A 13,304-nucleotide genomic window follows, 5' to 3' on the forward strand; every position below is an offset into this window, starting at 1 on the left:
ACTTGTAAATATGTATAAAGTTTAACAATCAATAGTCAATTGTATCCGTCTGAATGTATTTTAAATATAATTTAATTTATTTTTAAAGACATTGTATTTAGAAAGATCAGAAAGTCTGTTGCAAACTGATATAGACAAATTGCTATATTAATTTGAATTTGGTGATTTATTGGTAGGTATATACATCAAATTTAAATGACTATTAAATAATAATAATAATAATATCATGGACATTCGCGTATAATATAGAAATAGAGAATTCTATTTTGACTATGATTTTTACAAAAATAGACATAACCTATGCCAAGTGTACCGACTAATGACTATCATATTCCCAATATAATCGCTTAGGTTATAAAAAAACCTATAAGCATATTTGAATTCGTCATAGTTTATTTGAAAATGACTTTTATGTTTTTAAATTGAATTCTTAAGTTCTCAAAAATTAAGAATTCAAAAATATTGATTAGATTGAAGAAAAAATATTAATTAAAAAATGCAATTAAGTCGTTTTTAAGTAAATCTCACGAGTCACGACCAAGGTTTTAGAAATGTTATCAAGTAAATGGGTTAGTTATTACTTATTTCGATAGGTAAAATATTGATACTAATTTTAAACAAAAAATAAAAAAGTAATTAATATTTATGTAATGCGTTTTTGAAACGGGTGTGTGCACAATTTCTTTTACATTTCAATCGCAAACACTAATGATTTATCACTACACAATGTACATTAATCCTACTTTAATTGATCCCCTCATCCTGCCAACTATCGTCCTATTGACTTCAAAATACTAATAGTTATCGCAAATTAATCACTATGCACACATTTACATCATACGCAGGCCTTCGAAAATTACTTATATTAAGGCCCCTACAAACGTGTCATTTTTAAGGAGTTGCGTTTAGGCAATTATTTGGTTACTTGCAGTCACTGTACCTCTTTGTGTATATTATGTTACTTTCTTACCATCACTCGCGAACCACATTAATGCACACAATTCATTGTTATTTATTTTCTGATTTTTTGACTGTCAGGCATGGAAACAACACTATATAGTATAAATATTATATCTATATAAATGTGCAATGTGTATACGTATTATATTAAATTGTAAATAAAATAGTAAATACAATTTATATTATCTATAGGTATTATTAAATTTGGCGATAACGGTACCCAACTAGTATATAATTAATGATACTAACAACTCTATAATTTAATCTAAGTAAATGATTTTGTATCGTGAATGTAATTTTTCTTAATTTTAATTATATTAAAATTTCAACATATTCTTTGAAATTTAAATATTAAATTTATGTTAATAGTTATACAATGGTTTCCTTTCACATAACTTATGCTTATGCGTTAATGATATAGCTATAATATGATGTATATCCGCAAAGATTCGAAATTAACAGCTGGCGAAGTTATGAACAAATTAATAAAATAAATAACGATAAGTGGAATTTTAAACATTTTTAAAATTTCATAAATTATTATGTCATGTTCTTTTCGTTTATGTAAGTACTTCATTCTGAGTAATGAATTATTAATGGGTTAAGCATTTTTTTGTTTTAATACACGATAAGATAGTATCAGAAAACCTCTCCCCAGAAACTTTTCAAAAACCACCTCTGTGCAGGCGAGTAAATTTATTATATTAACTTTAACATACAAATTTGCAACAGTATAAATAACTAATGATTTCAAATTTAATACTCAAGTAGAAAGTAATTTTTGAAAAGAATAAAGCCATACTCACAAACGTGCACAAATCAAATAATTATGACTTACTGTTTGTTATTTATGATTTATAAACTATGAAGTATAATAATTACATAAATTGTAAAAAAAGCGAATGTATGTACGTTGTACACGGGTTAATGGTTATACATACACAAGTAGATTTCCGTAAACATTGTAATATAAACACGGCTAAGATACTTTGAATTGTTCATAAATCGTAACCGTCTTGTTTAAACAGCGTTTAAGTTATTATTATATAGTTGTTGTTTGTTCATTGAAATTGTATTTATACGCGCAACCGTGCGGCGTAATCGGCGCACGCCGGGTAAACATTGATAAGATTACGTAAGGTAAGTGTGCGCTATTGAAAAGAAATTGAATTAGTAAAAGGAGTGTGTGTGTGTGTTTCTTTTATAACTAAGCCGGTGTTCGGTGGCTTTTAGTCATTATTATTTATTATTGTGTGTACAGATTATGTAAATCATTTTGAAATATATTTTAAAGTTTAGATACGATTTGACGGTCGAACGGTGTACAACGTTATTGTGGTGTGTACGATGCACGCGCATACGGAAAGTCGGCGGATATTGGACATTTCAGAAAAACAACGACGATGGCTCGATATTTTCTTTCGGAAACAAAACGGTGAAACTGTGTGAAGACAACAGTTGCGGGCGGTCGATTCCCGCGATGAAAATAATTCTGCTGTTTCGCGTGGATCGGGCGTTCGGAATAATCGATCTGTGGGTCGGGATGTAGGACGATAATACGCCGGAGACGAGAGCGACGGGGCTGTAACTGCATAATCGGTTCTCAAAATACGTCTGTTTTTGAATACGTAATGTGCTGGTTTCTATAGAATTATAATTATCATTACATAATGAGATGCGTACATAATGTGCGTATGCGGATGGACGTTACCGCGATCCGTGTCGATATACGATATGACGCATCGGCCGTATAATTTACCGGCCGCAGATCGATACAGAGGTGGAATAATTTAAACGAACGTATTAGCGGCGTGTGTAATTAGGGCCGAAAGCGATTTGTATATTATTATAGCAATAAGAATAATATTGTTTTTTCGAACGGCCGCGCGCCCGCAACGTTATTATCACGGTACTTTGGGCACAGCAAACGGAGACCGCCGGCCGTGCGCAGAATTTATTATGACGGGCGCGTGTACCAACTGCGCGGCTGCTGTGTGTTATAGTACATCGTATTATGGTCAAGTATGTGCGGTGTACGGAGATCGGTCGATTTTCGGTCGAAAACAGTCCATTCATCTCGTCAACCGAGTAAACGATTTACAAATATACTATTATTACTAACATACTATTATCGTATACGATTAGTGCAGACAATTGGTGTGGTGATACAGTACCATGACGTGGTATAGAACGTATCGTTTTGCTGTAAATCGAGATGTCGGTACGCACGCATTTTTTTGTCTCCGTCTTGTTACTGGCGCGGAGCACATAACCAATCTGCGTTCAGCAGTTCACGTTTATACCTCATTCTTTGGATTATTTGATATTAGACCGAATCGACTGTTTATGATACTCCAAAGTAAAGACATAAACGAACTAATAAAATATTATCTGATGTACGCGAAACTCGACAGAGAGAAGTCGCGTTATCCTTAGAAACCTACTATAGTAGAACAAAATCCATTTTTCTACAAATTCACAGCCCTAATTATTATCTTTTCTAACAAATCCTTTAACAATTTTAAGAATGTGTCCTGTTTCTTGTTATCAATTACCCAATTAATTTAAAAACGTTTTTTTATCGTAAAATATAAATAAGATGATTTACATATTATTAAAATGTCTACAATAAAGTATCTACCCTCTTTAAGCGCAATGCTTGTGACGGGGGTAGAGAGTTACATTACATAATAGAATACAAAATACATACAAATTAAACCTAATATTAAATTAACATAGAATGAAACAGACAGTAACATAATAAAATTCTTATGTAACATTCGAAAATATTTTATGTTTTTTGTTTTATAATGGTATTTTATACTGTAGTGACATAACAACTTACTCTTGTTCAGTTTTACAAATAAGAGGACGCCATACCCGCGTGTGTTGTCTCTGTCTTACTAACGTACATCATAACAAATTTTCGTTCGGCAGAATACATTTTGTGATGTTAGCTTTACTATTAGAGTAAATTTACCTATTGTCAAATTTAAAGGTAAGACTATTAACTAGACAATTACATATGCTTTTATTGATATTATTATTTTAAAGTGAGTTATAGCTATGTAAAATTGTACAACTTTAAAACGTATTCATATATTGACATTTGTCAAGAAGCAAATTTTTTATTCGAATCGCATCTTCCGACAGTATTATTATGAAAAATTCGTCCAACATCATATGATTTATATTCGTTTTGTAATTAAATGTCGTACCTATAACTTATAAGACGAGGTAGTATATGCCAGGGGGGGGGCAAATTTAATCGACTTGTGATCGATCTCTAAGATTTTTAGGTTGTCGCGATCGATCAGAAAAAAAAAAAGAAAAAAGGTTGTCAATATAGCTGTGTTTAATCTCGTTTTTAATAGCTATTTATTGCTTTTTTCTTAATATAATTTTTATATTCGTGGGATATACAAATATGTATATAGGTACAAATTTACAAAAAAAAAAAAAATATTTTAATTGTTTGCTGAAAAACCTTCAAACATTTAAGAAAAGGTGTCGCGATCGATTCGAATTCATCTCGAGATCGACTGGTTGGCCACCCTTGGTATATGCTATGTATTTTAAAAACTCTAGGGTTAGGTCTTGTATGTTGTTTTAATCGCTATATTTTTATACCTTAAAACAATGCAATAATTTTTTCTTCGTGTCGTTTTCGATACTTCTTAATATTTTTAGAAATTCTGCATCGTATAAATTGTTTAGTAATTATTATATGTTCTCGTTGACGTTCTATTTCATGTTTTTTGTAGCAAAGTCTTACATTTATGTATATGTATTACCTGGATGTTTCTATATCGACTAAGTATAATATTACATTATAAAATATAAAATTTATTAATTTGGAAATCACCTATTCAAAAGACTATGCAAAGATTCAGGTGTGTTATAGTGGTGTGTGCCAATACACAGATTCAACTCATTGTTTATACAAATTCTAGTGGATACAACGGCGATCTTATTATATACTTGTGGTTTCCGTGCACGAAGTACCGCTGATTTTATAGATAATTTGACGTCGATCATATACGGTTGAAATTGCAGAGACATTCTTATTGCACGGGAGCTTCCGGAACAGTGATTTCATGCACATATTACACGCATATAATATGCGTGCATTATAATATTATGTATTCCACTGTGTGCCTACACGACTATACGTGACAATATCCACCGGTAGTAGGACAAACGAGGCTGTCAGGACTGGTCCTTGACGGATTTATTTCGATCCCGGATTCGATTCACCGTAGAGTACCCACCTGTCCGATTTCGGAGTTTGGAGTGCTATACAATTTTTCGTTAAAAATTAACCTGCCATTCATTATTACGACGTGTATACTGTTGTGCTATGTTTATACTCATTACACGTATTATAATAAACGCAATATACACAGCGAGATGCGCGGTAGATCGTATATACTGTATCCCATACACGCACCTTTATCGGCTATGTCCGCCATATTTTAAATGGTTATTTTAGCGCCCGCAGTGTGATAAGCATATACGTGCAGGTGTATTATGCATACTATACATATTATAATAACATTAAATAATGTACTATGCGTGATCGATATGCGTGACACATAAGACATTCGTTGTTTTAAAGAACGCCAACGGTTATTTAATTTTACGTTTCTTTTAAAAACAAATATCGGACTAGTGTTTTATTAATTTTAAGTGTTTGAAATTTAGTTGAGCGGAGTAGTGTACCGAAATTATACGGGGTACCGGGTCCCGCTTGCAATCTCGCTCAGCTCACATAATAGACTTTAAATACTTATGACTCGTAAGCTGCTAGTCCAAATTCTGATTTTTATACGCTGAAGTACCTAATCATAAAAACATTGTGTCTGTGAACGGGAAATAGAAACTGCATGTCGTCATAAAAAAGAAAGACAAATTACAACGATAAAAAATCAATAATTTTTTTTAGAAAAATGTTGTATTTAACGACTTCTTTAAACGGCGTTAGACGATTATTTTCAAAAGCGTCAATAGTTATTCAAATAATGGGAGTGTCTCACGTTAACCGGATCACCCGGTACACGCATAATATATTATAATAATACGATGTGTCTAAGTATTATTATTAGCTTTACATATGCGTCGCTATCGTCGTGTTTTATTATTCCGCTTCGTCGGCGTCCAGGTGGTTTATGGACGGACTCTGCGCGCCGTCCGAACGGATTACACTCGGCCCGCGAGCCATTCCTGTTTCGGATCCGCTCCGCGTGCAAAATACCGCGAGGGCCTAGACTTAACCTGGTCTAGAGATAGGTCAGGTTACGAGATATCGTTACACATATTATAGCGTCATACGATAATAATAATAATAATAATAATAATAATAATAATATTTGACGTGTGTGTTATGCGCGTGTACAGCGTTTGGCTCGCGCACACGACATTTGAAAACGTGTAGGAAATATAGGTGTTTTATATATATAACATTTAAGTAAAGTGCGGTGTTGTGCACGTACAATATGTGTATGTATATCGCAACCGTCACGCGCGCGGTTTGTGCGGAATTCGCTCTAACCGTATTTGCTCTGTACCTATAATATTGCCACAGCAATAGTGTCCGTCCGCCGGCCGAACGATAATATCGTTATATCATATTATTTTTTTTATAATATTATCGCGCGACGACAGAAAAAAAAAATTTAAAAAACGGGCGTCCGTGTTATGATCTCTATCGATCTAACGCGGTCGCTCGCACGAATAACACTCGTTCAGTCGTAACAGTCGGTCGCTGGGAGGCCCTCGAATAGTGCCGCAGTATGTATAATTCGTATAGCCGGTCGATTTCATTACCACTACCGTTATTATTGTTTTTATTTTTTATCGTTTTACGCGATATCGTCTTTGCCGGGTGGTGAGCATTTTCTATATATTTTGCGGAATGCAGACGACCGGATGCTATTATATCAACCCGCGACTTACGCACGACTAATCGTACAATATTATAAGTATATACAGGCGGGCTTCTGATAAAAATGCCCTTAAAAATACCGGAAAATGTCCATAAAATATCAAAAAATGCATTATTTTTTTTTCGTAATTTTAATTCACGACATTGATTTATTCTTAATCATATATTCATATGTATACAATATTAATTTATTTTATCATAATACTAGGGACTGGTGAAACTCGATTCCGGCGTGTAAAGCCCCTTAGCCGCCTTCGAGGTGGTTGAGTGAAAATCGTTTCACCGGAATATCAGTAGGGAATGGTGATCGGGTGTCTAGAAATTGGTCACTAAAAATTTGATAAAGTCGATTACCGTATTTGTGATTTAACAGTTTTTCTATAACTTATCAGTTATTCGGTGTAATACCATGTCCCGTCGCGTACCCGATTTTTTTTTTTGAACGAATAAAAAAAATATAAACATGAAAAGTAGTGATTGGGGATTTAGCTATCAGCCCTCAATTGATGCAATTCGATACCTGTACTCTTGACGTCGAAAGTCTGAAGCTGTTTTGTAGGAGAAAAAGTTAAAGTCGAATTACGTGTTAAAAAATAAATTAAGTCGTCAGATATCATCGGAGAAAAACTATTTTAACGGAATTAAACCTCCCATCAGATAAGCAATCAGACTATGTCGGATCGCGAATGACGTAAGCGTATAGCAAGGGAAATCAAAATTTGTATAAACTCGAACTTCGAATGGTATAAAGTTTCTATACAAACACCTGTTAGAGTATATAACGTATCGTACATATTATAATATTTGATAGTTGAATCAATATGCAATTACAGTGCCGAATCTCGAGAACTTAAATCGCTTGTGAGCCGCAACGAATTTTGCGTCCAGCACTGTCTCACGCATATGATTCGTATAATTCGTGTGTAATGAAACTCGAATATTAATTGTCACTTTAATGCATATGTCAACAATTGCCGATTTATGTGTATTATTCCTAATATGAATAGGTACCTAATATATTATATATACTATTTGAATGTACCCGATTTATTCAAAGAATTAAATATTAATGCTCATGCATGATCTGTATAATTTCAACACACATTTTAAATATTAATACATATATTGTGTTTTATTAGGTAGGTAAAAAAAAATAGAATCAATATCTCTTGCATCGATCGGTGAGAAAATAAAAAGAACGAAGAAAAACGTCCGGAGGATCGTCGTCGGCGGTCGTACTCGATACCGCGATCGCGACCGCTACGAACGCAAACGGCGAAAAAACCGTAAATTACGGCTTTCAAAAGACGCACGTTACGCGAATACAAAAACTTTGGAAAGGTCTTAAAATCCTGTGAAAAGTGGAAAATATTTGAAAAATCACGTCAGTAGAAGTAATAATAATCAATATGATCAACCGCGCATAGACCATAGAGTAATTAATAATTATTACTCATCTATGACATAGACCTTTTTTCTATGCGACAGCTGCTATTCTGGTTATCGTGAACGTGACTATTATTATAAAAAGAAGACGAAGATTACACAGATATTATAAGTAGAAATGTATTAATATAATATAATTTCCATGTTATTTAATAAACTATAATAAAACAGTCACTTGATAAAACTAATGTTAATTAATTAAGACATATTTTATTATTGTAAATATAGTTGTAAAACAACATTGACTAATTTGTAACAATTAAAATGATCAATTCAGATGGTAAGTAGGTGTCTAGTTAATATTGCATCGTTTATTAATTTGTAAATTACGTATATGTTTATGTATTCCGTATAATTTATCCAGAATATTTTGGAAATACTATTACAAATGAATTATATAAGATTATTTACGCAAAACTATTAAAAAGCCATCAGGGACAAACAAATGGAATAGATATAGATAAAATTACGAAACAATTAGAATCGCCCCAAAAAGAACAATTTGTATCGCTGTTTATTGAATTAAAAACCAAAAATGTATTTAAATTTTACATGATTTTTTATTTTTTTATTCAATTATATAACATTAACAATTGCTATTGTTATTATTTTTTAGGATCCTTTAGACACGAATTATGTACTTCGACTATGTCATAGATTATTAGAACAAAACAAATCAAATGCGTCATTCGTATGTACTGATCAAGTAAATTGACTCGTTAAATACTCATAATCAGTTATTATTTTCTATATTTTACAGATAATAAGTCAGAATAGACTTAGTCCTCAACATTTTGGACAACACACACAATTTAAAGTTGACAAACGAGATCGAAATGAAACCAAATTGCCATACGGTTTGTTTGGAGATAAAAATGATGATCGTTTTACATTGCTAGCAAATAGAATGAATTTTTCAACAGGTAAATTATTAAATATAATTGTATTTCGGTGCAAAAAAAAAATATAATTTATTATGCAGTGTGTACTATTAAATATTTCAGCTGATAAACTTGGATTTAAATAGGAATTTTCAGGAAGTGAAAGGGAGTACTTAATTAAATAATAATATTTATTTTTAGTAAATCAACAAGCAGAACACAAATATTCGTATAATACATATATATATATATATATGTATACATAATATATACCATTAAAAAGATATTCATCTCTCCTATAAGCATAGCTTGTGTTGGAGAGTTTTAATTGAATTGCAATATATTATCTAATAAGATTTACATTTAATTCTAATCAAAATATTTAAATAAAATCGTAATTTTTAAGTACAACTTAAGTACATTTACATTATTTAATTTATTTATATTAATTTAAAATATTCTATATAGGCTATAATAGCCTAGTTGTTTTACTTATAAATATAGCATCTAGAAGTTTTAATCGTTTAAAGGATTCTTTACGGTTAAACCAAGATTTTAGTATGTGACATCAGAGGTAGGAGTTAATTTAACTACCCCATTTCTAGGTTTGAAGATAGGATATTTAGGATATTTAAATATTTTTTGAAACGTGTACTATATAGTTAGTACATACCCCTATGTAGTGTATACCCCTTTTTTTTATAGATCTTAATCTGTAAAGATTTTTTTTTAATCAATTTTTATACATAAGGATTTTTTTCCTTATTATAATATAATAATATAATTAGAATTATATAATTACGAAATTAAAAAGTTAAAGTAAGTTGAAATATGTAAATAATCCAACAATACATTTTAACACTTTATTTTTATAATATTTTGTAATTTTACTTATTTATACTTATTGTGAGTTGCAAGATATAAGGTACAAAATAATTTATAACAATGAAAATTTTAAAAAGCAATACATTAAAAATGTGTTTACAGTATTTTGTTATTTAATAAACATTAATGTTATTAATGCATGTTCTTTGTGTAGCTAAAAATAATAATTTCGCTATGTCGGGATTATATTAATTATCAACTATAAAATAAACATGGTAAAAATTTGACTAAAAACAGATTTTTGAAAATTTCAACTTAAACTAATTGTTAATTTTGAAAATATGAAAGAATTAAAAAAAAAAATAAGTAAACGGAATCTGTAATAAAATTGCCTTATTTAAAAAAAAAAAAGTATGTACACCCAAGTTATTTATTGCATGTTTTTAACCACCGAAGAATTTAAAATTTGTATTTTGAAACTTAATTTCAATCCAAGGTGAATTAGCTAAAATATTTAATAGTATCTAATTAGTGTAGTATACTATATATTTTAATTCTTTAAGACATAATTACTTTTTACACTATTTAATTTAGCAATAAAATTTCAACATTTAAATCTATTATACGGCCAAGACATAAAATGGCTTGAATCGGACAAAGAAACCGCGTGCATAACAATTCCAAATTTAGAATTTGTGTTAAAACAAGTCAATGAACTTGGACGTTTGCATAAAATTATCAAAGACTACATAAACGACGACAGCGAACACATCGGTAGTGTAGCCAAAGCTTTAAGATTTAGTTTACAAGAGAAAATTAATTCATATTACGTATATGTAAATAATTGGGTAAGTAATATTTTTGTTGTGAATATTCAACTGACAGAAATCCAGTCTTATAAATAATTATTATTTTGCAGTTACATACCAACCTTGAGGTATTAGAACATTCTAAGGACTACTTACACATGTTCATCCCTTTAGACCATGATGTAATGATAAGGTTCAAATGTCTAGCGAAAGTTGTAAAGAATGCTAAAGGCAAGAGTGGCTGCAATTTAATATCGTCAGTGATTCACTCCAGAATTCGTGAAGTTGAAAATAAAATGTTTAATGAGGTAATGCTTTCTAGGGATTTTATTTATTGAATGATACATTTCTGTTTTTAGATCACCGAACCCATACGGGCGATGATTCTCCGTTGGATGATAGACGGTGAATTAGAAGATAAACATGGTGAATTTTTTATAGTGGAAAACCCGTCTGAAATTTATTGGAATAACAGCCACGTATTAAGGTTAGTGAAAAATGTCATAAAAATTATTCGAAAATCTATATTCTATGTGTATAGCTTATATTAATTGTTATAGTTCCACTAACACATTAGATTTTCTCAACGAATATCAGATAACCGAAATTTATCAAACTGGAAAAAACATGAGATTACTGTTAAAAATGTTTAGTCCAAAAATAAAAACAAAAATTAATAAACTTAGAGAAAATATCAAAATCCTAGCTTCTAGTGAAGGTAATTTGCAATTTCATGTAAATAACTAAAACGTTAAATTAAATTTACATGTGTTTTTAGACGGATTCAATATTATGTCGTCTGACAAATGTAGTAAAACATCAAAAATAATTTTTGACTCGTGTGATCAATCGTCTGCTTTATTAATGGAAGTGTTAATTGGTGAATATGATTTGTATCAACACTTCGAAGGATTTCGAAATTACATGTTACTTGGTCGTGGAGATTTTTATACTTATTTAATACACGAGTTAGAGTAAGATTTTTGTCGAAATTGTTTTAAAACTAAGTAATATTAAATATATTTTTTATTTTAGACCATATTTTGGAAATAACGAGTTACATAATTATCAATTGAAAGATATTATAAAAAACGCTTATGTTTTAACATCTGCTGGAAATGATAGTAAGAAGCTGTTTAATAACCTGAAATATAGAATCGATATAACCAAAAATATGAATTGGGATTGTATCAAATTTGAGTACAAAATTGATGAACCTTTAAATCAAGTAAATCTCATCACAGCTGCAGTAGTAATTATAAAAATAACACTAAACTAATTAGTGTGTTAACATTGCAGGTATTCGGCCCTTGCCTTAACTATTATACGAAAGTTTTTCAATTCCTATGGCGACTAAAAAATGTAGATTGGGTAACACATAAAATATGGCAGGAACTTGCCAATTTCGTAAAAAAATCATACAAAAGGATTGGTGAGTTAGTACTTAATTTAAAATTTTTAAATATAAATAATACACATACATTTAATATTATTCTCTAATTCTAGTAACGTTTATACTAATATTTTAACAACTATAAATTACCGCATAAATATACTTTTAATTAAATACAAACGAATATGACTGCTTCATAACTCACTATATATCCACGATTGACTATATATTGGGATTATATATATATATATATTTTTCCAGAGCTCACACTTTTACGTGAAAAACTTTCATACTCGTTTAGTTTTAGTTTTTAATACTTACACGAATTTTGACAAATAGAACTGCAATTGGTCTTGAGAAACATAAACGCATTTCTATCAAACATGTTGAGCTGCGTAAACGAAATTCAAAGCTTCATGTTTGAAATGATTAACGACGAATGGGAACAGTTCAAAAATGAAACCCATCGAGCTACTTGTGTCAAAATGGTTATGGATGCTCATATGTCGTTCTTAGAATCAATTAGGAAATGTTTAGACGACGGATCCGTGGTAAGTAATATCACAATAGTTTAAAAAAGTTCTTTTGAATACCTTAAATTTTATCAAGAACATAATATTTTTTCTTATACGAGCATTACGATAAATACATTTTTCAATTTTTGTATTAAAAGTTATAGCTTTATTATTACTTATTTAAGAAATTTAAATTAATACTTATTATTATGCATGTATATATAGTAGGTATAGACAATTTATATAAATTATAAATGTGTATGTAAGTAAATATGTACATATATTAATATTATTATTGTTATTATTGTAGATTAGTTACAGATATATTTATTAATATACAGCCATATATTCATAGTTGTTTCTGTATTTGTTTTAAATTTATAAAATAATTTTTTTTTGAAACTTAAACTCTATAACCTGTAATATTGTTATATCGTTACAGTTGCAAGGGGATTTTTTTTTTAAAAACCTGCGGTTAATATCCAAAACATACTAAAAAGTACCCTAAAAGTACCTATTCTATACTTCTCA

At 30.2% G+C, this 13,304-nt stretch overlaps 1 protein-coding gene across 1 annotated transcript; it reads left to right on the forward strand.

The window, feature by feature from the left end:
• The first annotated feature begins 3,175 nt into the window (after window positions 1-3,175).
• On the forward strand, window positions 3,176-12,572 carry LOC113548246 (gamma-tubulin complex component 3 homolog). The gene is made up of 11 exons (XM_026949032.1): window positions 3,176-3,181; window positions 8,967-9,056; window positions 9,111-9,273; window positions 10,690-10,886; window positions 10,976-11,173; window positions 11,225-11,352; window positions 11,426-11,583; window positions 11,644-11,839; window positions 11,901-12,093; window positions 12,165-12,297; window positions 12,520-12,572. Exons 1-11 carry the CDS (start codon window positions 3,176-3,178, stop codon window positions 12,570-12,572), a joined length of 1,515 nt encoding a protein of 504 aa, XP_026804833.1.
• Window positions 12,573-13,304: the final 732 nt, after the last annotated feature.

The sequence above is a fragment of the Rhopalosiphum maidis genome, chromosome 4 (genome assembly GCF_003676215.2).
Source record: "Rhopalosiphum maidis isolate BTI-1 chromosome 4, ASM367621v3, whole genome shotgun sequence".
NCBI classification, from domain to species: Eukaryota; Metazoa; Arthropoda; class Insecta; order Hemiptera; family Aphididae; genus Rhopalosiphum; species Rhopalosiphum maidis.